Source organism: Rattus norvegicus, chromosome 3 (genome assembly GCF_021556685.1).
Source record: "Rattus norvegicus strain SHRSP/BbbUtx chromosome 3, alternate assembly SHRSP_T2T, whole genome shotgun sequence".
Lineage (NCBI taxonomy): Eukaryota > Metazoa > Chordata > Mammalia > Rodentia > Muridae > Rattus > Rattus norvegicus.
In genome coordinates this window covers 118261289-118288914 of record NC_141536.1, presented here as the reverse complement: position 1 = coordinate 118288914, position 27626 = coordinate 118261289, and the positions used below count along the sequence as shown (strand labels likewise).

Here is a 27626-nt window from a genome sequence, read left to right as displayed (position 1 = left end):
TGAAAAAAAAATATCCAAAGCTTGATACAGTTCTTGTCCCAATCATTTCATATAAGTGATATTCAACCTGTAATATAAATGGAGTTTTGGAATCTGGATGTAAAGTCAGAAGTAATTGATCATTAGTGTTGTGATTCTGTGGAGGTAATTAATAAAGGTATTGCTGATGGTTCCAGACTACTTCAGCTGTCACATTAAGATTACAGTGTAGCCAGCTAAGGAAGTGGTGCACACCTTTATTTCCAACACTGGGGAGGCAGAGGCAGAGGCAGGTGGATCTCCTTGAGTTTGAGGTTATCCCAAACTACAGAGCAAGTTCCAAGACAGCCAGGGCTACACAGAGAAACCCTGTATATACAGAAAAACCACTGTAATGTCAAATTTTCTGTGCTCTAATTATGGTGTCAGAATGTATCACCAGGAGTTATATATGGTCTTAGCAAAAAGTGTATTTTTCTGAACTAGAATTGGGATCTGTGGTCTGGTTTCCTGAATGTCTGAGAATACAAAATAATTTAAAATAGTACTGACCTAGATGTTTGAGATGGGATCAGCTACCTGTACAGAAAACCTCCTAAAACAAATGTTAGGAAAAGATTAAAAATTATTTCTTGGGGTTGGGGATTTAGCTCAGTGGTAGAGCGCTTAGGCCCTGGGTTCGGTCCCCAGTTCTGAAAAAAAAAAAGAAAAAAGAAAAAAATAGTAAAAATCATTTCTTCATGAATGCAAATGTTACAGGTCTAGCATGAAGAATCATGGAGTAAGGGACCTCATACTAAACACCCCCATTTCTTTCTTGCCATTTCACAAGTTGTGGGTAACTCCATCCTCTTTCTCTATGTGTCATGTGATGAATAGAACTCAGAACTCGTGCATGCTGGGTGAGCGCTGTACCGGTGAGCTATATTTCCAGCCCTTGAGTAGATTGGTCATAGTGCCCACATTACAGAAAACAATGTACAGAGAGGGACGAGGTAGGAAGTAGAAAACAGTGCTCAATTCCCACGATTTCCAGACACTTTCTTGTGCATCCATTGCACGTGTCTTAACTAAGATGTGGTCAAGTGTGACTTCAAGGAGAGTTGGGAAGTGTAGACGCCTGCCCACCTACAAATGCTAACTACACAGAAAAAAGGAAGACAGACATGGCAGGGGAGGAGGACAAGCATCACCATCATCCTCCATACAGTCTTTTTAAAAAAACTATTTTTAAGCATTTTATTTATTTACATATTGTGTGTGTGTGTGTGTGTGTGTGTGTTTTGTGTGTTTTGCCTGCTTGTGGGTGCTAGGACTTGAACTCAGGTCTTCTGGAAGGGAAGACAGTGCTTTTAACTGCTAAACCATCTCTCTAACCCCATGCTACTATCTTATTACTCATAAAAGAGAAACCCAAGGACATTTTTGGTTCTTTTTTCGGAGCTGGGGACCAAACCCAGGGCCTTGCGCTTCCTAGGCAAGCACTCTACCACTGAGCTAAATCCCCAACCCCCCAAGGACATTTTTTATTATATCTCCTCCTCTAAAGAAAGATTCAATGTTTCTACTATTTGATAGTGTTTTTCTAAATAGATTATTCTTTTAGAGAATAAAAGGCTAATGAATATTTCTTAAGAATATGTCATTGCAGGGCTGGAAAGAGGGCTCAGTTATTAGGGATAAGTACTGTGCTCTTGTAGAGCATGGGAATTCAGTTCCCAGCATATGTCATTCAGCTTACAACTGTCTAAAACTCCAATGCTGGGGATATATGGCCTCCGTGAACCCTTGGACTTGTATATTCATGCCTGCACACACACAGGCACACACAGGTAATTAAAAGTAATGAAAATAAACCTTAAAACAAAAAGAATATGTCATTCTCAGATGTGGTGTCTAGCCCCTGTAGTCCCAGCACTTGTGAGACTGAGGAAGAATAGCAAGTTTGAGGACAGTTTAGTCTATATTCTAAGTTTCAAGTTAGTCAGAGCTACATGGCAAGACTTGGTCTCAAAGTAAAGCACAAAAAGAATAAACTGTTCCTTTTTCTGTAATGGGTTACTGTAAAGGGATAATCTGAAAGACACTTGCTAGACCTGAGAGGACTTATGAGCCAGCCTTTTAGAAAATAAGTTGTGTGAATTTCCCACAGAGCTCAGTAACTCCTAGGGTCAGTAGGGAATAGACCCATCCCACATACAGTGACCTCACCGAGGACATTTACCTTTAAGGCTTATCAGTCCTAATCTTGTAGCAGGAGGAACTTGGAATTTTCTAATATAGGCATCTGTAAAATCCAAATAATGGTGCTTTATGTGAAGAAGGTTATAATACTGATCATGTAAATATTTTCTTAAATGTTAAAGAGAATGAAACTTTCAGGATTAATGACATTGCAAGACTTGTCTCTTTCAAAAGCTGTTTAGAAAGAGATTGTTCATCATTCTGGCATGGTTATGACCTCTTCGGGATGATTTAAAACATAAAAGTGAATCAGGTAAACTTAGAACAAACACATTTCGTCCTTCCCCATCATCCCAGTAATTCCAGGCTTTGTCTGAAAATGTCTGAAGCAAACAGGCTGGGTTTGTGGCTCAGTACAGTGCCTGCCTGGCTTATAAGAGACCCAGGGTTCAGTCCTCAGTACACATACACATATAAAAGGTTCCTAGATCTTTTGTAAAAGAACACAGTGACCCAAGAAGTCAAAAAGATATTTGGGTGTAGTGCCTAGGATTTAATATCTAGAAACTCGAGGTAATTATCACCAACTGTTACAGTACATAAAAAGCAGCCTTCAAATTCTGGATTTATAGCCATTTAAGGTTTGCTGAGTTAATCATGAGCCTCTTAGATGGTTGTTTTAGTCCATAGACTTTCTTTCTACAGATTAAGGTTTAAAAACAAGGTTTTTAGTTTGTGCACATTAGCCATCTAGAACTTGTTGAAAAAAAAAAAACTTTAATGAATGCCTGTTTCTCAAAATTTCATACTCTAAGCCAGTCACTTTAGAAGGATGTCTACTTGTGAGCCAGAGTAGGCCAGGAAGATGTGATTGAGCCAAATGATTGCTAACTCAGGGAAGTTTACATTTATTTAACTACACTCCCACTCCCAAGACCAGCTGACCTTGCATCTGCAAACCAAAACTAACCTTGATACCAATGATGGCTGCTTGCTGTTCACCAGGCACATGGCTCAGGGAACTGCTGTAGCTTCTTGGTCTGGGAGTAGGGAATAGGACTGCCCTGTGGCTACCGTCCCTGGAAAAAGAGCAGTGAGCTGAAGCACGGCCTAGCTGTTGTGAACCCTTGGCTCGGATTCTAAGTTCTCCACGAAGCTTATTACCAACCCTCATTCTACTGCTGCTCAGTTTCTAAAACACTGCTTACACTGCTTTCTGTTTTTTTTTTTTTCTTAAGCCTGTCAGATGACAGAATATTTTTTTTGTTGTTGTTTCATACATTCTAAATGTGGTTATTATGGTTAATTAGACTTTATGTTGCTTAGTTATGTGCTTTATTCACATTCAGTACTTTTTCTCTCCAATGATTCTCAGCCCCTTTATGAATTCTGAAAAACTAGTACCTTTTCTAGGAATTGAGAACCCACCAGTGGGGCTGGGCTTATAAATCAGTGTCAGAACAAATGCATACTCAGCATGTTCAAAACCCTGGGTTTAATTGCCAGAAAGGAGATTCATCAATAAAGGCCTGAGCCTACTGTGCTTAGAGCCTGGGCCTCAAAAATAAGAGAACCTATCGAGCATCATAGAGGATCTTAAACACTTTAAAGTAGCTTGGATATATATGTATTACACATAATAACGGGATATTATATAAAGACTAAACTTTCCCTAGGGTTCAGAGTTTGATTAGAGTCACTTAGCTAGGCAACTTTAATGCTGCCAGTAAGAAAAGAGAAAACATAATGCCTTTTAATAACCTGTGCATGCTTATTTACTTATTAATAAAATTATCAATTTACTTTGTCTAGAGGCTGAACAAAGTCAAGTTCTTTAATTTAAAAACAAATTAAATCTTTCATGACTGTTCCATTAAACAAAGTTGTATTGATTTCTATCTGGTGACCTGTGGTTTTCCAGGAACTTATGACCAACTGTTGATTTGTTTTATTTTATTGACAGGTATCTTAAGTGTAGTTGACCTATTTAGGTTGTCACAGTCAGTTCTCTTTACTAGAAAAAGGCTCTAGGGACCTGTGAGATGGCTCACATGGGAATAGTTCTTGCTGTGTAAGCCTGGCAAACTGACTTCAGTCCCTGGAGCCCATGAAGATGTGGACAGAGAGAACAAACTCCACAGAGTGGTCCTCTGACCTCCACATGTGCACTGTGGCCACCACACATCCACCTCCACACATCATTTCCTCCAGTACACACTGACCAAGGTTAAAAGTTAAGGGCCTCTCTGTCCTGAGAGCCACAGGCTCTGATGTCACAGCCTTTCCTTAGTTATCACATAGGCCTAGTGACTGCTAAAGCTAGTGTTTAGTATTCTGAAATACCATGGTATTTTCAGAATAAGATGAACCTTGATTAATTTTAATTTAAAAGACATAGACTTTGTCATATTTTGGAAGAGAATAAAGAGTTAGAACTAAATTCAGGGTATGATCCTGGATTAGAGACTAAACTGGGAAACAATAATGGAAGAACCAGTAACGTTTGAATAAAGTCTATCGTTTATTTAATAGACTTGACTCCGTCTTGCTTTCCTTTCCTAATGTAAGATTTTATTTAATATTAGGGGATGCTAAGGGGAGAGTGTGGGAAAATGTTTGGGGGTTTGTTGTCATTGTTTTGTTTTTTCCTCTGAGTCAGGGTGTTTAAATAGCCAAGGGTGTTTTGGAACTCACTATGTAGACCAGGCTAGCCTCCTGACTCTTCCTCCTGAGGGCTCTGATTAAAAGTACATACCACCACACCTGACCTTAGGAAGAAATTATATATACCTCATTCAAAATTATTAGAGAATTTCGATATGGGCTGTTCTTGAGGCTGTGTGAATACAGACAGTATGAATGAGCTGGGGTGAGTGAGTCTGCTGACTTCCCGTGCGCACCGGCTGCAGCACCGGCTATTTCACCCGAGCTTGCAAAGTCCACCGAGACAGTAGGATCTTGGGGAAGTAAGAGGCTCGGTAAGCCAGTTTTACTGTTTGGAATCTGGTTGTTGTTGTTTTCTTTTGTTTTGTTTTTCATCTACATATTGGAAAGTATAATATTCAATATGGTGACTATAAAGTCTTAAAGGCTTACATACACAAACCCTACTCATAGACTGTAAAGCACCATGCAGAGTGCCCATTCTGATTACTGTCTTAAAGATAGTAATGTACACAACTCTGTTACATAAAGGATTGCATATGATTACATAGGCTGACTCTTTCTGTGTAACCTTTCCCGTCTCAGCTATCACTGGACTGTGTATACTACAATACCCATTTACCCAGGAAGCTGTCTGTACTTACTGGTACAATAGCAGCATAATGGTTATGAGGGTAACCAGCAGCTTTCTGAGGTCATAGGGTCACCTCCCAGAAGGTATTTCAGGCCTCCTACTGTAAACCTAATCAAAAGTCCATACCTGGTATGCTAGCTAGTTTTTATGTCAACTTGACACAAGTTAGAGTCATGTAGGAAGAGGAAACTACCTCAGTTGAGAAAATGCCCTCACCAGATTAGCAGTCCTGTGGGTCATTTTCTTGATTAATGATTGGATGTGGGTGGGTCTAATACCAAAGGGAGCGGGGTCATCCCAAAGAGAGGTGATCCTGGAGGATATAAGAAAGCAGTCTGAGCAAGCCATGAGGAGCAAGTCAGTAAGCAGCACCCCTCCGTGGCCTATGCTTGAGTTCCTGCCTCCAAGTTCCTGCCTGCTTGAGTTGCTGCCCTGACTTCCCTCAGTGATGGACTGTTACCTAGAAGTATAGGTGAAATAAATCCCTTTCTTTTCAAGTTGATTTTGGCCATGGCATTTTATTCTAGAAATAGAAATCTTAAGACAAATGATGAGAAATAGGCCCTGGGGAGAACCCATAGTTTTATTAGTCATGCTGTTAGACTTCCTTCTAAATATTTATGTTTACACCCAAAGATTTGTGGTGCTTTCAACTTTGGTCAGAGAAGGGTTTTTAAGGAGTGGGTAGTGGCTAATGCAGAGACGCATAACTGTTCAGTATAAATAACTGGGGTTGGGGATTTAGCTCAGTGGTAGAGTGCTCGCCTAGCAAGCGCAAGGCCCTGGATTTGGTCCCCAGCTCCGAAAAAAAAAAAATAACTGAGGTCTCAGCTGTGTATGAATCGTATATATTCATGTCATCCCCAACACTGTCCAGCGCTCAGCAGGCAGGAGGAATGAGAGCTGGTAGGTGGGGAAGAGAGCTGTGGGCAACAGTTGTTACCCACACCAGATCGAGCCAAACAATTCATACTAAAGATTTTCTTTACATGATCTGTCTTTATATTTTAGTAAGTATGTAGATTATATTAAACCAACTAAAAGTACCTTTTGTATTATAATATAACAGTCTTACAGAATTTTTTAAAAATACGGTTATTTTTGTGCCCTGCACCTGTATAAGAGCCAGGAGCTGATGCACATCAATGTAGACTAATATCCAGCTTTAAAAAGATAAGTACTGGTCCCATTGAATTTGAGAGATGTTAAAAGATTGATATCCACAGGTAAATAAGAGTAGTTATTACTGACATCGTCATTATTTTGATTTCCTTTGTTGAGAAAGACATACTGTTTTCTTGGGAACAAAAGAGCCTTGTCTAAGATTAAGCAGATTATATGTCTAGAGTTTATTGTAGATTGAGAAGAGGGCTGGCCACTCTCTTCTGCCTGCTTACTTTCAGTGCCCTTGAGTAACTGACTGTGAAGCTCAACATGTCTTTCCCTCCTTTACAATTCGTGTTCTGTGCTCTGAGCATTGTAGCGTGTTAGTGTTATTGTTTTTGTTATTTTAAACAATTTAACAATTAAAAATTCTGTCCTTAGATGTGGTAGCACATGTGTTTAATCTAAGTACTCAGTAGGCAGAGGAAAACAGACCTCTGTGATTTGAGATTAGCCTCATCTACATATAGGAGTTCAGACTAGCCAGGTCTACATAAGAAGAACCTGTCTCAAAATTGATGGATGGATAGAGTTTTAGAAATTCTGCACTTAGAGCCCTGTGTAAAAGTGTACACCTCAGTGCTTGGGAAGCTGAGGTAGGAAGATTGTGAGTTTAAGGCCAGGGATTATGTAGGGGCATCCTGTCTCAAAGAATAAACTAAGCAAACAAAAAAGAACTTTCACCAAGCTAATTGTAAAACCATGAATTAAATAGAATCCAATAATTAACAACTGATAGATTCTTTCTAATATTATAGTGTATGTACTGTGTGCCTGAAACAGATCAGAAAATAGATTACAAGTTTGATTCCTCATCATTACCACAGTGAAGTTTCATAAAGGTCTGGTGAGATTCTTAAAATTTTTTAAATAAAGACTGAATTATGTAAAAAGATGGGCAAGTGTCTTTATGAACTGAAACATAGAACAACTGACACTTCACCTGGACCTTGGTGACACTTACCTTTAATCCCAGCACTCAGGAGACAGAGCCAGGTGGATCTCTGAGTTCAAAGCCAGCCTGGTTGACAGAGCAAGTGCCGGGACAGCCACAGCCACACAGAGAAACCCTGTCTTGAAAAACAAAACAGCAACAAAATAATTAACCCGTGGAATATGGCAGAATAAAAGAACCATTAGAATACAAATATCCAGGCTTGCAATTATGGCACACAAATTAAAGACAGCAGCCCAGGCTTGATTACTTGGGCAGGACCAGCCAAGGAGAGAACTGTACACAACTGTACACACACCCAGATGAATCAGTGGCAGCAGCGAGAATCCGCAGAGGGATCCACACCACCATTTACAGAGCAGGGACGCCCACGACTATTAAAGCAGCTGCTTGGGTTTTTTTTTAAATGATTTATTTTTATTGCATTGATGTTTTTCCTGCATGTATGTTTCTGTGAGGGTGTCAGGCCCCCTGGAACTGAAATTACAGACAGTTGTGAGTGCCATGTGGGTACTGGGAATTGAACCCAGGTCCTTTGGAAGAGCAGTCAGTGTTCTTAACAGCTGAACCCTCTTTCCAACCCCAATTAAAAAAAAAAAAAAAAAAAAAGCAGGCTCTCACAGTATAGCCCAGGCTGCCTGAACTCAGAGGACCACCTGTCTCTGACTACTGAGTACCAGGACAAAGCCTTGGGCCACCAGAACCAGCTCTGTTTAGAATTTAAGTGTCTTTAAAAGCAAAGTACAAACAAATAAAACTTTGTAGCATTCTGCTTTACATTGTCACTGTTATTTTACATTTACTTATTTATTTGTGTGTATATGGAAGTCAGAGGACAACTTATAAGAGTCTGTTTTCTCTTTGCTACCATGTGGGTTCCAAGGATGAAACTTAAGTCATTAGGCTTGGCAGCAAGCAACCTTACCCACTGAACCATCTTGCCAGTCCCCTGTAATATTCTCCTTTTTTTAAAAATAAAGATTTATTTATTCTATATAAGTACACTGTTGTAGCTGTCTTCAGACACACCAGAAAAGGGCATCAGATTTCATTACAGATGGTTGTGAGCCACCATGTGATTGCTGGGATTTGAACCCAGAACCTCTAGAAGAGCAATCAGTGCTGTAGTCAGTGTTCTTAATCACTGAGCCATCTCTCCACTCCCTACTCCCCCACCCCCGTGACATTCTTTAATAAAAATAGGTAGAGTCAAAATAGTGAGGTGTGTATAAAGGAAGTAAATGGGAAAAGTCCACATTGAAATAGAGATGAGACAGGTGACTAGGATATGGCATTGCAGTCGCTGTAGGGGTTTGTTTTCCAGTTCTCTAATAGTGGGGATGGGCTAAGAATTCAAAGGGGGAAGTCAAACCAGTTGCTGCAGAGAAGTCTCTGTTAGCCTATTGAATTTGTGGCAAGGCTCCTTTTCTTTTTTTCTTTTTTTTCTTTTTTTTTTTTTATTCATTTATTATATATAAGTACACTGTAGCTGTCTTCAGACACACCAGAAGAGGGCATCAGATCTCTTTACAGATGGTTGTGAGCCACCATGTGGTTGCTGGGAATTGAACTCATGACCTCTGGAAGAGCAGTCGGGTGCTCTTAACTGCTGAGCCATCTCTCCAGCCCAAGACTCCTTTTCTTTTCCAGATTTGGCACTTGATGACAGAACACCCAGATATCCATCATTTGTTGGGTGGTTGATTTTAAATACTGGAGACTAACCCTAGGACCTGGCCCAGCATTCTACAGTAAACCATGGTCCCTGGTTCTTTTCTTCCTTTTTGTTTTTGATATCTAGTCTCACTCCATTGCCTGGGCCAACTTGGGTCTCACAGTGCCCTGCCCCAGACTCTACATTGCTGGGGTTGCAGGCCTTGATGACCAAGATGGTCAGCCAGCAGCTTCTTCAGCAGAGAGAATAAATGATAAGAATGACCTCAGATCAACTCAAACAGTATAGATACAGTTCACCAGAGAAATGTTTATAAACACCAGCAGTTGTCTTGCTTAGCTGTTTGCACTTGAGGCATAAAAGATTTTTTAGCTGAGATCTTATTCCCTGATAGAATGGATATCTGTCTCCAGCAAGGAAGTAGCACAGAAGATTGTAGAAGGAGTGCAAAGGGAGATCTTTGTTAAGTGATAGGTCTCCCTTTGTGCCTCTCAAAGGTCTTGCTTGTTAATAACAACTTAATTTAACTTTAACAGAAATTTGGACTTTAACAAGACCCGTTCTTATATAAACTGTGCATCTGATATTCTCTTCAGCCTAAGAGAACACTTTAAAATCTGAGGACTTCACAAATGGCTTGGAGATTAAGAGACTTGCTACTCCTCCAGAGGTCTCCAGTACCTACTTCAGGTGGGTCTTTAATTCTGCCTTCAGGCTGTCCAGTGCCGCTGGCCTCCTCAGGCACTCATTCGCATTTATGTGCACATGCACGTATGCAGACACATACACCTACACATATTAAAAATAAGTCTTTAAAAATAAACATACCTGGAAAAGATTATGTAAGAATAATCTTGAGATATTAAAAAGGAACTACTGCTTCACCCTGGATGAAATACTAATGTGCTTAAATTAATACGAAGCACTAGGCATCATAATCATCAGTGTTTTCTAATATCACGTTCAAGGTGGATTAAACATTTAAATTTAAGGAATAAAACCATAAAAATGAGAAAAGAGAATATAAGTGAACATTTCTTTAATCAGTCTGGGAAGATGGAAAAAATAAAGATGTGGAGACTGAAGGAAAGGTCATCCAGAGACTGCCCACCTAGGGAGCCATCCAATCTGCAGACACCAAACCCAGACACTGTTGCTGAAGCCAAGAAGTGCTTACTGACAGGAGCACAGTATAGCTGTACCCTGAGGGGCTCTGCCAGAGCCTGACTAATACAAATGCAGATGCCCGCAGCTAAACATTGGACTGAGTGCAGGAACCCCAGTGGAGGAGTTAGGGCAAGGACTGAAGGAGCTGAAGGGGTTGCAACCCCATAGGAAGAACAATATCAGCCAATCAAAACTCCCAGGGACTGAACCACCAACCAAAGAATACACATGGAGGGACCCATGGCTTCAGCTGCGTATGTAGCAGAGGATGGCCTTGTTGGGCATCACTGGGAGGGGAGGCCTTTCATCCTGTGGAGGCTCAATGCCCCAGTGTAAGGGAACACTAGGGCCCTGAGGCAGGAGTGGGTGGGCAGGTGGAAGAGCACCCTTATAGAAGCAGGGCGGGTATAGGAGGTTTTTGGAGGGGAAACTGGGAAAGGGGATAACATCTGAAATGTAAATAAATAAAATAACCAATGGGGAAAAAAAAAGATGGATGACAGATTTAGTGGCAGAAGGGACCAGCCAGACAAGGACCTAAGGTAGACCTGCTTGTTGCACAGAAGATAAAGTCACAATGCCCTCCCTCCTTCCCTTCCTTTTTCTTTCCTTCCTTCCTTCCTTTTTTTTCTTTCTTTTTCTTCCCTATCTTTCATTTGAATACAGGCAGAAATATTATCTCTTTAGAGAAAATAACAACAGAAACACAATAAATGACAGGAAGTGGTGAAAACTGACTAGTGGGAACTTACTGGCATACATTCAGAGGCACAGGCATTCTGTAGACTGTAAAAATGCTACCGCCACCCACCCAGTTATACAACAGTACAGCAGCCTACAGAATGGCCATGCAGCCCCAAGCAGCCATGCAAGAATACAGCTTTTGTGGAGTGCTTGCTTAGCATGCTCAAGGTCCTCAGCGACAATAGCTTTTTAAAAAGTCATGTCTTCTTGAGCCACTTTGGCTATTTATATGCCTATAAAATATATTAATCTAAATTATAAATTAATATTCAAATTCTCGTTAGTTTTTAAAGATCTCAGAATAGCAAAATTTTTTGTTTGGTTTGGTTAGTTGACTCAAACCTACTTGATTTTTCTTTTTTTCTTAATCTATTTTTGTCTTTTCCCTTATTTCTGGCTTACATGATTTAGTCTTCTAAAGTTTAATTATCCAGTTCATTTCCAGCATTTTTTGTTCTTTTAAAATTGATAGTATAAAGGAAAGACTGTAGGATATCTGTTGAGGCACATCGAGGTTTTTGATTTCTGGTTATTGGAATGAACATTGAGCAAGTGTCTTTTAGGATGAGCATCCTTTGGGTATATGCCCCAGATGTGGATCTGGGGGTAGATTGATTTCCCTCCTCCTGAGGAACCACCACACTGAATCCCATTGTGCCTGTTCAAGTTTTCAGACCCACCAGCAATAGATGAGTATTTCTTTTATTCCATATCCATGCCAGCATGAGCTGTCATTTGTTTTATTGATCTTAGCCATTCTGACAGGTTAAGATGATATCTCAAAGGAGTTTTGATTTGCCTTTCCCTGGTGACTAAGGATGAACACTTAAGTGTTTCTCAGCCATTTGAGTTTCCTCTTTTGAGAATGTTCTATTTAGATCTTATTTTTAAATTTTACTTGTTTTCTTGATGTCTATGTTGGTTTGGCTTTTTTTCCCCCTTGAGTTCCTTATATATTTTGGTATTAACCCTTTGTTGGATGTATAATTAGTACAGATCTTTTCCCATTCTGTTAGTGCATGTGCTGTTGGTGTTCTATTCAGAAAGTCTTTTCCTGTGCCAGTGCAGTCAAGATTACTCCCCACTTTCTCTTCAATCAGGTTCAGTGTATCTGGTTTTATGTTGAGGTCTTTGATCCATTTGGAGTTGAATTTTGTCCATGGTGATGATAACTATGGATCTATTTGGATTCTTCTACATCCAGCCATCCAGTTTGACCAACACCATTTGTTGAAGTTTCTGCCTTTTCCTTGTATGTGTGTCTTTGACTTTATCAAAAAAACAAAACAAAAAAAACAAACAAACAAACAAAAAAAACCCACAAGTGTCTTTGGGTATAAGGATTTATATCTGGGTCTTCAGTTCCATTCCATTGATCAATATATATATTTTTGTACTAATACCATGCTAATAAATATAATTTTTATTCTCCTGATGTATTTGTCATTTCAGAGGCTTACTACTGAATAAGCTCATTCTTTCTAATTCTTTCTAAACTCTGGCTAGCTGTTTCAACTCAGATATTCCAGCCCAAACACCTCTCCAAGCTGACTGATTCATACTGGTTTCTCTCAGCTTCTCACTTTATTGCTCTGCTTGTGCCTCAAACTAACTGTCAATTTATTCTAATCTTTTAGCTCCTTATTCTGGATTCAGCTGCCTTTGGGGTCCTTCATTGAAGTGTATGAACTTACAAATGAACTCACTCCTACTGTAATATACTCACTGTACTGATTCACAATTGACTGACTTCCGACTCCCTGGCATTGCTCTTAAGTAGACTCTTTTCCTGTCCTGGTAAGAATTGGGCATACCCTACTCTGTTAAGTCTTTTCGATGATTCGTTCACTTTCTCCTTCAATTAGACATTGTTGTTTGGGATTAAAGGTACTAAGGGTGTTACTATATTCTAGCCAGAGTTGCCATGTTATTGGATTAAAACTCCTCTACAACGTTGTTTTATTACTATAGCTCTAGTACAATTCGAGGTCAGGGATGGTTAATACCTCCAGCAGTTCTTTTATTATTTAGGATTATTTTAGCTGTACTGTTTGTGTGTGCATGTGTATATTGTCTTTCCATATGAGGCCAAAATTTATCCTTTCAAGACCTGTGAATGCAATTTTGATGGAGATTGAATTGAATCTGTAGATTGCTTTTCGTAGAATGACCATTTTTCCCGTGTTAATCCTACCAATCTGTGAGCATGGGGTGGGGGGGTCTTCTGCTATCTTCAGTTTCTTTCATCAGTGTCTTAGTTTTTATCACACAAGTCTTTCACATGCTTGGTTAGAGTTATCCCAAGATATTTTAATTATTTGAGGCCATTGTGAAAGGTGCTGTTTTCCTGATTTCTCTCTCAGGCCATTTGTCACTTGTATACAGGAAAGCTACTGATTGTTTTGAGTTGATTTTGTATCCAACTTCTTTGCTGAAAGTTTGTATCAGCTGCAGAAATTTCCCAGTGGAGTTTCTATTTTAATTTGACATTGGCTATTAGCTTTGCCAATTTAAATTGCCTTTTTCATGTAAAGGTATATTCTTTGTCTCTTCAGAACTTTTACTATGGAGTGATGTTGGATTTTGCCAAAGGCCTTTTCTGCATTTACTGAAATAATCATGTAGTTTTCTCTTTCAGTTCATTTATCTGGTGGATCATATTTATCAGTTGCATGTGCTGTACCATCTCTGAAATAAAGCCAACCTGATCATGGTTAATAATCTTTTTGTTATGTACTTATATTCCAAGTATTTTACTGAATTTTTTTTGCATCTATGTTCAAAAGAAAATTGGTCTGTAGTTTTATATGTTGGATATTTATGTAGTTTTGGTATCAGAATAACTGGCCTCATAAAACAAATTGGACAAAGTTTCTTCTGTTTCTATTTGGTGGAATAGTTTGAGAAGTATTGGCAATAATTCTTTGAAAATCTGGTAGAATTCTGCACTAAAACCATCTGGCCCTGGGTGTTTGGTTGCTTTTTTTGTTTTATTTTTCTTGGTTGTGGTTTGGGGGTTGTTTTGTTTTGGTAGACTTTTAATTACTGCTTCTAAATAGAAGTAATAAATAGGGGTTATAATTATCCATTTCTTTTAGATTTTCCAATATGATGGGAGTACAAGATTTTAAAGTGTGTCCTTAAGGATTTTTTTAATTTATTCATTTATTATATATAAGTACACTGTAGCTGTCTTCAGACACACCAGAAGAGGGCATCAGATCTCTTTACAGATGGTTGTGAGCCACCATGTAGTTGCTGGGAATTGAACTCAGGACCTCTGAAAGAGCAGTCAGTGCTCTTAACCACTGAGCCATCTCTCCAGCCTGTCCTTAAGGATTCTTTTTTTTTTTTAAGATTTTTTTATTTTATGTTCATGAGTACACTGTTGCTGTCTTCAGATACACCAGAAGAGGGCATCGGATCCCATTACAGATGGTTGTGAGCCACCATGTGGTTGCTGGGATTTGAACTCAGGACCTTTGGAAGAGCAGTCAGTGCTCTTAACCACTGAGCCATCTCTCCAGCCCCTTAAGGATTCTTAAATGTCCTTGGTGTCTGTTTTGTCCTCCATCTCATGTCTAATTTTACTATTTTGCATCATCTCTCTGTCTTATAGTTAATTTGGCTAAGGGTTTGTCAGTCTTACTGATGTTCTCAAAGAATCCACTCTTAGTTTCATTGATTCTTTGTATTAGTTTTTTTACCGTTTCTATTTTATTGATTTTGGTCCTGAGTTTGGTTGTTTCTTGTCATCTTCTCCTTTTGGGTATGATTTCTTCTAGTTTTAGAGATTTCAGGTGTTTACTACTGGGATCTCCATTTTTTTTTTTTTTTTTGGTTGGTTGGTTTTGAATTTAGTTCTTGTAATGTAGGCACCTAGGGCTTTGAACTCGCCTGGTAGAACCACCTTCATTGTGCCCCATAAGTTTGTATATGTCCTGTGTTTGTGTCCCATAAGTTTGTATATGTCCTGTATTTGTGTCCCATAAGTTTGTATATGTCCTGTATTTGTGCCCCATAAGTTTGTATATGTCCTGTATTTGTGTCCCATAAGTTTGTATATGTCCTGTACTTTTCATTCAATCGTTGGCCTTTAATTTCCTTCAAATTTCAGTGTTGATCCATTTTTCATTCAGTAGTGTGTACTGTGTTGTTCAGCTTCCATGGGTCTGTAAACTTTCTCTTGTTCTGTTGTTGATATCTAGCTTGACTCCATGGAGGTCATACAGGATGCAGGGTATTATTTTAGTTTTCTTGTATCTGATGAGACTTGCTTTATAGCCAAGTGTGCGGTCAGCTTTGGAGAAAGTTCCAGAGCTGCAAAGAAACAAGTGTATTCTTTTTGACTGGAGTGTTCATATACTTTTTGGAAGGAAGTATATTCTGTCTGGATGGAATGTTCTATGTGTTTTTGCTAGGTTCATTGGCTCATGACATCATTTGGATCCAGCATTTCTCTGCTTAGTTTTTGTCTGGATAACCTGTTAATTGATGAGAGTAGAGTATTGAAGTCATCCACTGTCACTGTATGGGGATCAATGTTTGATTTAAGCTGTAGTATATGAACAGGGGTACCCTTATGTATGGTGCATAAAAGAATTGCAGTAGTCTCTTGGTGGGTTTTCCCTTTATGTATGTAGTCTCTCTTTCCTGGTCTCTTCTGATTACTTGGTTTGACGACATTAGAATGGCCACCAGCTTGCTTCTTAGGTCCATTTGCTTGGAACATCTTTTTCCATCCTTTTACTCTGAGGTGATGACTATCTGGGATGCAGCACAAAGATGGATCCTGTTTTCTAGTCAAATCATAAGCTTGTGGTTTTGTTTTTGTTTTGTTTTTCTAAATGGGGGAGTTGAGGCTTCATGCTGACAGGTATTAGTGAACAGTGTTTGTTGATTTCTGCCATTTTGTTGTCATGGTTGCCTCTGCCTTTGCCTTGCTGGTTTGGGTTTTTATCCCTTGTGTTTTCTTGGGTATGGCCAACCTCTTTAGGTTGAAGTTTTCTTTTTCTTTTTTTTAAGATTTATTTATTCTATATGAGTACACTGTAGCTGTCTTCACACACACCAGAAGAGGGCATCAGATCCACTCTTAACCACTGAACCATCTCTCTAGCCCATGAAGTTTTCCTTCTAATACCTCCATAAGGCTGGATTTGTAGATAGATACTGCTTAAATTTGGTTTTATCATAAAATTCTCATTTTTCTATTTTTTTTAACTTTTGATTGATTCTTTGTGAATTTCTCATCATGCACCCCGATCCCACTCATCTTCCCATCCCTCCACATCCTCCCTCTCCACCCTTGCATCCTCCCCCAAACAGAAAACAAACAAAATATTGGTGTAGAAAGTGCAGTGTGTCACACAGTACAACCTTTTGCTAAAACAGCTTTTCATGCAAATGTTCATTGCAAGAATCCTTGGTCTGGTTTGGGGCCTCTGGCTTCTTCTACACTATCAATACTGGATCCTCACTGGGACTTCTCCAGGAGTTACCCTATTTTTGTCTTGTGTCATGGAGATCCCTCAGCTTTAGTTCTGCAGCACCAGCCCCTTCAAATGGTCCAGCAGTTCATAGTTGGGGTACATGTTGGGGTGTAGGCCAACTCCAAGCCCTGAGTCCGGGTGGTAGCTGAGTTACATCTTGGGGAGATAAAATCATATCCCTATCTTACTCTTTGCTCTAGCTTCTTTCCACTAATATAAACAGACCTCCCCTCCAGCTCTCCTATATTCATGTCCACCCCCCACCCCGAGGCTGGCTCACCTGCAGCTACTCCACCAGGGCAGCTCTCCAGCACTGCCCAGGCAAGGGGCAGAAACAGCTCATTTGTTCTCACACCCACACCAGGACCAGCCCTACTGTGCTGCCCAGGTGAGGCGTGAGCACATTCTAAAGTGCTGCAGCTGATGCAGAGTGGTGCTTCCTCTCCCACAATGCTGAGGCAAGGGGTGGACCAGCTTCATACAGCCCTCAGAAATGTCCACATGGCCTTTGGTCCACAGCAGCATGGGCAGGACCTCACCATGGCCTCAGGTGACATTGTTGGCAACTCATGCCAGGCTGTTCCTTACCGCCCTCAGGTCTCTGGTTCAGCCCCTCTTCATTGTGCATACACCATCCTACTTCTGTCTCCATGTCTCCACCAATGCTTGCTCATCTTAGACACTTGGAGCCTATGGGTGTCTGGGGTCATCTCGGTGTGCTTTACCCACCCAGACCACCATCTGTTGCGATTGACAGTTTTGCTGGGTATAGTAGTCTGGGACAGTGTCTCTGGTCTCAATCTATAGAACATTAAAGTCTCTGTTAAGACATTAGATGTTGTTCTAATAGGTCTGTCTTTATATGTTACTTGGTCTCTTTCCTTTGCAGTTTTTAAGTATTCTTTCTTTGTTCTGTATGCTTAGTATTTTGATTGTTGTGTCTAGGGGAATTTCTTTTCTGGTCTGGCCTATTTTCCGTGCCTTTGACCTGGGTTTCTTCCTCTATTCCTATTCGTTTTAGATCTGGTCTTTTCATAGTGTCCCAGATTTCCTGGCTGTTTGTGCCAGGATTTTTTTTTTTTTTATTTAACATTTTCTTTAACCAAGGTATCCATTTCAAATATCATACCTTCAGTGCCTGAGATTCTCTCTTCCATCTCTTATTCTCTTGGCAAGAAAGCCTTGCCTCTGAGGTATCCATTCAAGCTCCTAAATTTTTCATTTCCAGCTGTTCCTCACATGTTTGAGCTTTCTTTATCGATGCCATTTCCACTTATGGGTTTGGGTTGTTTCACTCATTTCCTCTCACTTTTGTCTGTTTTCCTAGAGTTCTTTAGGATTTACTCATTTCCTTCTTAAGGTCCTCCGTCAGATTTATAAAGACTACTTTAAAGTTCTTATCCTGACCTTCAGCTATGGTGGCAAGCCTTAGGACCTACTGTAGTGGGATGCTGGACTGTATTGGAGACACTGTCCTTATTACTGTTTTTATGCTGTGTCTAGGTGTCTGGGTTTGCGATGATCATAATTCTAAGCTCTGACATCAGTCTTGTCTTTGGGTAGTGTTTTGTTCCTTGTTTTCTGTTGCCCTTTCTGCACCTTAGGAGTGTGTGGTGCCCTTTGTTGCCTACAAGGGGATTCTTCTGGGATCCTGCCAAGTGTGCACATTGGGGGTTTCAGGTAAATGTATTTCTTGATCTTAGGAATGAGCATAGGGTTGGGTGGTTTGAAGGGATCCAAAAAAGGGAAGAAAGCAAGGTGTTGGCCTAGGATCTGCTTAGTGTCCTAGGAATGGGGCAGAGAGGGAGGGGCACAGCAGGTGGCTGCTGCTACAGTGCTAGGGTAAGAACCAGATTGAGAGCTTCCCTGGCCAGTGGGTTCCCAGGGAATTCAGTCCACTTTTTATGGCTGACTTGGACTCCATTGTAGGTGACAAACACAGTTGTTTACTTGTTCATCTCATTAGGCATCTAGGCCTTTCCACCTCTGAGCAACAATGAATTGTGCTGCTAAAGTGTTTATATGCAGGATTTGTTTGAACTGTTGTTCTCAGATCTTTGTGATATTGCTAGGACTAGAATTGTTGGATCACATGATAATCCAATAGCGTTTTTCATTGTGTTTTGTATTATTTTGTTTTTGTAGATTCTCAAATGTTGGTTGTATATTTCTCCTGGATAGCCTAGAACTTCTTGTGTAGACAAGCTGGCCTTGAACTCACAGAAATTTACCTACTTCTGCCTCCAAACACAGGAATTAAAACTGGGCATTACCAGGCCCAAGTTTGTTATTAAACTTTTTGAGAAATAACCAAACGGTAACACTCGATGCTGTGTAATTACTTAGTCCTCTCTTTCTGAGGTTATTGTTAGTGCCATAGGAGGGAGGTAGTCTCTTTTCTAGCCTTTATATGGTTCCAGGCATGGGACGGCTTGTCAGTCTTGCTATGTTGCCAGTCCATGTGAGTTATTTTTATGTTTACCACTATAAGTACTGGTAAGTTAAGAGGTGAATATTTCTATATTAATGGGTGAATTAAGTTAGATAATCTGCGAAGTTTTAATACATTTTTTCTTTATGCACTTAAAAGCTTCCATGTTGATTAATTACTGACATCATTTCACGTAGTGCCTTTTGAATATAAATTGCTCTATATTTTGAATCTAATAAAATTGGTAAATATTTGCTATGACAAATGAATGCAAGAAAGAAGATAAGAGTATTAATACTTTACCTTATTTTAGTTCAGGTCAGGCATTAAAAAACTTTTGCCTCTCGTGTATAAATATATAATGCTATCTTAGTTCCAAAGGGGGGTTGGTTTTGGTTTGTTTGTTTTTTACAGTCTTGCTATGTAACTTTGGCTAACCTCAAACATCTAGCAATTCTCCTGCCTCATTTACCCAAGGGCTAGGATTACAGATATGCACTGCAATACCTGTCCACACCTAATTCTTTTCCATTCTTTCTTTCCCCACAGTTCATCCATGAGCTCAGATTTCCCACATTATAACTTCAGGATGCCTAATATTGGATTCCAGAACCTGCCTCTCAACATATATATCGTGGTTTTCGGCACTGCTGTGTTTGTCTTTATCCTTAGTTTACTCTTCTGTTGCTACTTAATTAGGTAATCAATTTTTAATATTTCACAAATATTTCAGAATACTTGAAACAGTCATTTCTACAAATAAGGGCAAAAAACATTAAGAATGGGCCAGTTTTCTAAAGCCATAGTAGCCCAGTATTTAATTGTGAGCTGGTGTTTAGTAACCCACTTTTGTGTAATTGTCAGTCCTGACTGCTGATGAGGTGTTTTACTCTGTAGTAGAATTGGTCTTCAGTAGTTTTCAACAGTATTAGCTCCCCATTCTGATACACTTAAACCCTTGTCTTTAAGATCTAATCTACTTTCTGGTTTTAAGTTGTGTTTTGTATTGTTTTGTTTTGTTTTGAGACAGAGCCTCAGTCTATGCGTCCCTGACTGGCCTGGTACTCACTGCATAGATAGACCAGGCAAGCCAGGAACTCATGGAGACTGACCTGCCTCTGCCTCCGGAGTCTGGTTCAGTCTGCTGGAAATTGCTCTGGTAGAAGGCATTTTGCACCACTGTCACCTGACATCATCACAGGTCAGAAGACAGCGTTTTAAGTCAGGAGCCATGCCTTAAAATGCCACTTGCCTCTGATCTTCCCAGTCTTTAAGCCCCTCTCTGAGGCAGAAATAGTTGTGTGATTACTTATCTGCATAATACACTAAACAGTCCACACATTCAGTATGCATAGAGACACGGGCTGAAGAAGTCAGCTCATGTGGGCTGGGGTGATAACTTTTGCTAATAATGTTTCATGCCTGCTGACTTGTTATTATCTAAACACTTTTACCCTTTGTATTATTAAATGGAGCCTATTTTCAAAGCCAAAACTGACTTTAAAATTTTTATGCAAGTCAGGTGTAGTAGCAGACACTTGTTATCTTAGTGAGGTAGAGTCAACATGGTCAAGGGTTTAAGGCCAACTAAAGTACATAGTGAGGCCCTATATCAAACCATAATTTAAAATGTTACGTGAAGCCCAGTGTAGTGGCACAGACTTTAATCCTAGCACTGGGGAGACAGAGGTAGACGGCTCTCAGAGGCCACCCTAGTCTACATAGTGAGCCAGAGCTACACTGTGAGACTGTCTCAGAACAATTAAAAACATTGTTACATGGTCTTCAAAGAGGTTTTTTGTTGTTGTTGTTGTGTTTTGTTTTTTGTTAAAAAAATAGGAAATTAAAAGCAAAGGTTATGTGTTTTGTTTTGAGACAGGGTCTCCCTCTGCAGCTCAGACTAGCCATAACCCTTGTTCCTCGCTTTAGGCTTCTGAGTGCAATGTTGGTTACAGGTAGGAGCCTCCTGGCTGTCATTTCCCGTAGAGGAAGACTGTCTGCCTCACAAGAAGAATAGGAGAACCAGAATAATACTCAGGACAAAGCAAGTAAATCCCGAGTTCAAAGCCACCCTGAACTACACAGCAAGAACCTGTCTCAAAGAAGAGGGTAGAGGATGTGATTAAAAACTTGAGAGTAGGAAGGGTTTGAAACCACTGCTGCATGGAAACTTAGCATTCTAATCAGGGATCGGTAAAGGGAATCATAAGCCGAGTCCCCTCCACCTTGTATGCTAGACAAGCCTTCCGTCACTAAACTGTAGTCCCAATATGCCTGAGCAACAAATAACGATCATATTAAATTTTAGCCCACAGAGCATCCTATGTAAATTGTGTAAACTTGGGGATTTGGTTTTTTTTTTTTTTTTTTTTTCAAACATGATCTTCATTTGTAGCCTCAATTAGCCCGGAGTTTGTTTTGTTTTGAAGCTCAGGCTGGCCTCCAGCTCCAAATTGACCTGCCTCTGCCTCCTGAGTGTTGGGATTAAAGTTGTGGGCTGCCATAATGGCTGTTTTCATGTTGTGTGTGAATCCCGATTAACTATCAAGAGAAAGGTGGATGTTTATGTTAGTGGAAAGAAGCTTGAGCAAAGAGTAAGATAGGGATATGATTTTAACTTATCCCCCCAAGATGTGAGTCAGAAATGGTACAACAGGCACTTTATGATTGACAATACCTGAACTAACCTAACTAACCAATGAAAGGTGAGCGTCAAAGGATTGCACAGTTAAGGAACTGCCATGACAACAGAGGCTAAAGGAGGCATAACTAGGTGTAAAATGGGGTCGTAAGTTGGACTATTGCTCAGGAAAGGGCATGAGTGGAAAATCTTGTGGATTCAAATGGGTGATAGTCAGCGATGTCCTGTCAGGGTTAGGCCACTTTCTAGTTATGTTGTAACTTTACTATATTTCTATAACTGTAAGCATTGGAGAAACATGGAAAAGTTTGTGTGAGCTGGGCATGGTGGTTCAGGGTCCTAAGGCAGGAAGTTCTTAAGTTCCAAGCTGGTCTGGTCTACATAGTGACATTGTCTCAAATCAAAAGTATGTGCGGATTCTTTACCTTTTATGTGTTTAGTTTAGATTAAAAGTTGTGTTTTTTTATGTGTATGTATCTGCATGAGTCTGTGCACCACATGTGTGCTGGTACCAGTGAAGGCTGGATAGTGTTGGGACTGAAATTAAAATCACTTGTGAGCTATCTGATGTGGGTGCTGGGAACGGAACACTGGTCCTCTCATCTCTCTAGCCCTTAGAATTAAACATTAAAAAACAACACAGGGCGTTAGGTTTCGCCCTCTCAAGTGTGAAGCAGATGAGTCCAGACAATCACAGTGTCTCTGAGGGCATCCACGCCAGCCTCTTCCTAGTTTCTGGTAGTGACCAGCAAACCCTAGCTTTCCTTGACTGGCAATACTGCTCTGCAGTCACTTGGTCACCTGCCCTTTTCCTCCCTCTCCCTCCCATTGCCTAAGCGACACCAGACCTAGGATTCAGAGGTTTTGAGGGATGCCCTTATATGCAAAGGCAGGAAGATAGAGCACTGGGACAGGATTCAATGTCTAGGTAAACGTTATGAGGCCAGTAAGAAACAGTACAGGGATAAAAAGGATCTAAGACCTTACCTTACAACACACATAAAGTGTAGGCTCAGGCGGGTCTCAGACCTAAATGAAGTAGATAAAATAGTACATGATTTTTCAGAATACGGGGCATTGTCTTGAGACTGTCTTATGTAGCCCAGGCTAGCCTCAAATTCTCTGTAGCCAAGAAAGACCTTAAATTTTTGATCCCTTTACTACTGTCTCCCAAGTGCTGAGATAACACGTTTGTCTCCAGACATTGGCTCAGGAGAATTATCTTTTTTTTTTTTTTTTTGGCTCTTTTTTGGTTCTTTTTTTCGGAGCTGGGGACCGAACCCAGGGCCTTGCGCTTCCTAGGCAAGCGCTCTACCACTGAGCTAAATCCCCAACCCCAGGAGAATTATCTTAATCTTTGGCTAAGCAGACATTCCTGTTACTGGATGCAAAAAGAATCTTAGGGACTGAGGATTGGAGAAAGTAAACACAAAGGAGGCTGCACCAAGCAGCCATGGATGTGCGTCTAGAAGCAGACACAGCTAATGTACATTCGGCCACAGAACCAGCTCTAGGTGGGCGATGATTGGGAAAGAACGTTTCAGAACTTCAGGGATCCTCAGAAGAACCTATATTTTGATATAGATGATAATTATTCCTACAGACACATGTTTTTCATTTCTAAACTATGTACTTAGTCTTTGCACTTTATTGAATTTTTTAATTAAGGATGAGACAAATTATTGAACTAAGACTTTGCTGAACATGAAAATCTTTATCTTTGTTACACTGTCTGCTGTATTGAGATTCCTGTTTCAATGAGATTTCTCTAGAACTTACAGTGGGTGATATCCCATGGTTTAGTGGGTACTCTCGCCCAAATCTCTATATTTCACCGCTCATTTGTGTCTTTTAGGCTGAGACATCAAGCACACAAAGAATTTTATGCCTACAAACAGGTAAGAAATTTAATTACAAGTAGCTTTTACTGTGCTTTTCAGTAAACTTTGAGACTGTGAGTCCATTCATAGTTTAAACTGTGATTATGTTTAAACTCTTTATTTTTTTAAGATTTATTCATTTATTATATATAAGTACACTGTAGCTGTCTTCAGACACACCAGAAGAGGGCATCGGATCTCTTTACAGATGGTTGTGAGCCACCATGTGGTTGCTGGGAATTGAACTCAGGACCTCTGGAAGAGCAGTCAGTGCTCTTTTTTTTTTTTTTTTTTTTCCCCCCGGAGCTGGGGACCGAACCCAGGGCCGTGCGCTTCCTAGGTAAGCGCTCTACCACTGAGCTAAATCCCCAGCCCCCCATGTTTAAACTCTTAATATGAGTTCATCTTAGCTTTTCCTTTGTTAGTTTATACCACAGAATAGAGCAATTCGATTTTCTAACGTGATCTTGTATTATTACTTGAAGCTATAGAAAATTTAGATGATAGGATAAAATGACTGAATTTCAGCCAGTATTTGTTGAAGAAGAATGTTGTCCTCTGTCACCCTTCAAGTTACCACTGATTTAATAGAGTGCATGCACTTCCCACAGCATGGGTCTCCTTCATGAACAATAGCAACTGCTCAAAGGGGCCAGCTGTATTACTATGTTCGCTCTCTTGCCCTTGGGTCAGCAGCCTTTCACCCATGTGCTTTTGATCACCCCAGCTTGCTTTGTTGGTGTTAGCATGTTTTGTTGTTTTAAAACAGGGTCTTACTGTATGTCCAAGGTTGACCTGGGACCTATTTTGTAGTCCAGGCTGGTCTGAACATGAAGGCCCTGTCATGGCCCCATACAGGCCTGCGCTTCCGTGCTGATACGAGTCATTTAGTCTTCCATTTGTCATCTATTAATATTTTACTACTAACATAATCAAACAGTGGTCCTAGATTTCCCTTAATTTTGGCCCCAAGCATAAAATTGTTTTGTCCTTAGTTAGCTGTTTTTGAGTGGGGAAGAGAGGTAGCTTCTTTAACTTTTCTGGCACTGAGGTCGTATTTTAGAGTTGTGTATCCTTCTGTTTGAAGTGAACTCTTGTACTCCTGTTCATGACTATTGTGACCTCTACAGTACTGCTATGTGGGTCTAGCACAGGTATGTGAGTGTCTGCAGTGTGGGTCTAGCACAGGTATGTGAGTGTCTGCAGTGTGGGTCTAGCACAGGTGAGTGCTGTAGTTTTCTAAATGAGTCCTTCTGTCTAGGTTTTGTCATAATCTTGAAATCTTACCAGATGCTTGCATGTAGGTTAACATAGGGTGAAACTGGCCTTGGTGGTCATTTAATAGGTGAAATTCACTGAGAACTAATGAGGTAAGGTTAAAGGTAAACTTATTCTAAAATGAGTAAGATTTTTAGCACATCATTCATGACTGAATGGTAGCTTCCTTTATGATTTATGAAAATGAAATTTGCCTTAAATCATTTTCTATTTGAATGCTGAATATCTAAAATTTAGACATTTTCACCAAATTAAACTTGTCTGATTCTCTCCTTTACAATAAGCACAGATAGCCAGGTGGTAATGACCTATGCACACCTTTAATCCCAGCACTTAGGAGGCAGAGGCAGGCAGATCTCTAAGAGTGTGAGGCCAGCCTGGTCTCCACAGTGAATTCCAGGACAGTCAGAGCAGTATAGAAACCCTGTCTCAATCCCTCCTCCACAGACAAACAAAATGATAACTGTGTTGGCACTAGAAAGATGATGTGTGGGTTAAGAGCACTTCCTGCTTTGGCAGAGGGTCTGTGTAATTAATAACCACATGACACTAGTTCCAGGGATCTGACAGTCTTCTGTCTCCATAGATAGCAGGCATGCACATGGTGCACAAATACACATGCAAAGGGCCCATGCTTGTAAAATAAAATACTTAAAAAATTTTACATGTGCAGGTGTTTTCCCTGCATGTTTGCCTGGTGTCATCCTTAGGCCAAAAGAAGGCACAAGAGAGTCAGACCCCCTGGAGCTGGAGTTACAGAGGGTGTGAGCTGCCATGTGGGTGCTGGGAATTGAACCTGGGTCCTCTGAAAAGGAAGTCAGTGCTCTTAACCCTGACATCTCTCCAGCCTCCAAACAGTATTTTTTTAATGATGTGTATTCTGCAGTTTTTATTTTTTGATGGAATCCCTGCAGTGTTACATTCACTTCAACCGATGTTTGTTACCACATGCCCAAGACAGATTTAGATAAAATTTTTCTGAGGACACTGGCACATAATAATCAAACTTCCTAAATTAAAATTCACTTTACATTATAATCTTGTATGAATTACTAATTCTCATCAGCCAGTACTGCTTTACTGAATATGAGGTTATTGCTTCTACCAAATTTATGTTTTCCCCAAGATTTGCTCTACTCTTTTTTTTTTTCTTTTTTCTTTTTTTCGGAGCTGGGGACCGAACCCAGGGCCTTGTGGTTGCTAGGCAAGCGCTCTACCACTGAGCTAAATCCCCAACCCCTGCTGTACTCTTAAAAAGATCCACACGTTATAGCTGAAGGTGAAACGCAGAGGAGTGCTTGCCAAGTATGCACAAGGACCTGAGTCCAATCCTCAGTAGCACCTACACTGAGCATAGGCACACCTGTAATCTCAGCCACTCGAGGTCATGACAGGAGGATCTGAGGTTAAGTCATTGTTAGCCACACAGTGAGTTCAAGCTCAGCCTGAGCTACGAGACCCTATATTTAAACAGGAGCTCAGCTGGTGGTGGCACATGCCTTCAATCCCAGCATTTCTTTGAGTTTGAGGCCAGTGTGGTTCTACAGAGTGAGTTCCAGGACGTCCAGGGCTATACAGAGAAACTATGTCTTAAAAGAACAACAAAAAGGGTGTTTTTCAGAATATTTAAAAGAATGTTAATTATAGCACTTCGCGTCAGACAGATCTCCATGAGTGTAAAGCTAACCTAATCTATATAGTGATCTACAAGCCTGATTCACTGTACATTTACATTGGTGTAAAAATATTTTTTTAATCTTATAGGTTATATTAAAAGAAAAAGTAAAAGAACTTAATTTACATGAGGTAAGTTGCTTTTAAGTATTTGAATTGTTCCTTGAGCCATTTCCTAACGTAAGTGGTGTGCTTGAATACCTTCATTTTCAGAAGCTGAAAAAGATGGGCCTCTCCCCTCCCCTCTCCCTGCACCTCTAGCAGCATTGTGACAATACCATATGATGTATTAACGTTAGTCCTCTTGCCACTGTGATAGAACACTGGAAAGTAACTTACATGTCATGGCTCCTATGTTGGGTTTCTGCCCATCATGGTGAAGAAGAGCTGGCAGCGAGCCAGGCTTAGCTGAGCCCTGGGTGGATGAGCTGTTTACACTGCCCTCCATAGGGAACAGAGACATGAACACTGCCGCTCGCCAGGCTGCCCTCTCCTCCTCTCCTTATTCAGTTTGAACACCTAGCTTACACGTAAGGTGCGTCCTCCTCATCAGTTACACCTCCCCAGAACACCTTGTCAGCCGCAGCAGCTGTGTGCTCCCTGATTGACAGTGAAGATTAACCCTTACACGAGATCTCAGGAGTGGTTCTTTGTGAGATCTCACTTGTAAGCACAGGTCATCCTTGAATTCACAGTCTTCCAGCTTCAGCCTCCCAAGTGCTGGTAGGCATGGCTCAACATAGCTGATTTAAGAATTCCATGTAATGTTTGGGCCTCTCACTAGCAGCCTTAGGGAGCCCGAGTTCCTATTGCTTTGCTGAGCTTCAGGAACCCACGCTGTGTTTGTTGCAAACACTGGCCTCACCTGTGACTTTGCCTTTCAGCTCTGTGCTGTGTGTCTAGAAGACTTCAAGCCTCGAGATGAACTGGGGATTTGCCCATGTAAGCATGCCTTCCACAGAAAGTGAGTATTGGTATGGAATTATTTAGTTTAACCCAACTTACTATGGGCTGTGGGGCACTGCCAGCCCAGCTCGATGGCCTCACAATTGGTCTGTAGTGCA

At 40.5% G+C, this 27626-nt stretch overlaps 1 protein-coding gene across 8 annotated transcripts in view; it reads left to right on the top strand.

The window, feature by feature from the left end:
* Positions 1–27626, top strand: part of Rnf24 (ring finger protein 24) — a 54424-nt gene that overhangs the window by 21076 nt on the left and 5722 nt on the right. For 3 of the 8 annotated variants that reach the window (XR_015683197.1, XR_015683196.1, XM_087653337.1), the window contains exons 2-5: positions 19639–19788; positions 23586–23628; positions 26653–26694; positions 27447–27504. Coding sequence is in view for 4 of the 8 variants with exons in the window: in XM_087653337.1 (XP_087509463.1) it covers positions 19646–19788; positions 23586–23628; positions 26653–26694; positions 27447–27504 (286 nt within the window). In the remaining 4 variants the exon portion in view is untranslated. 8 annotated transcript variants of the gene reach the window in all.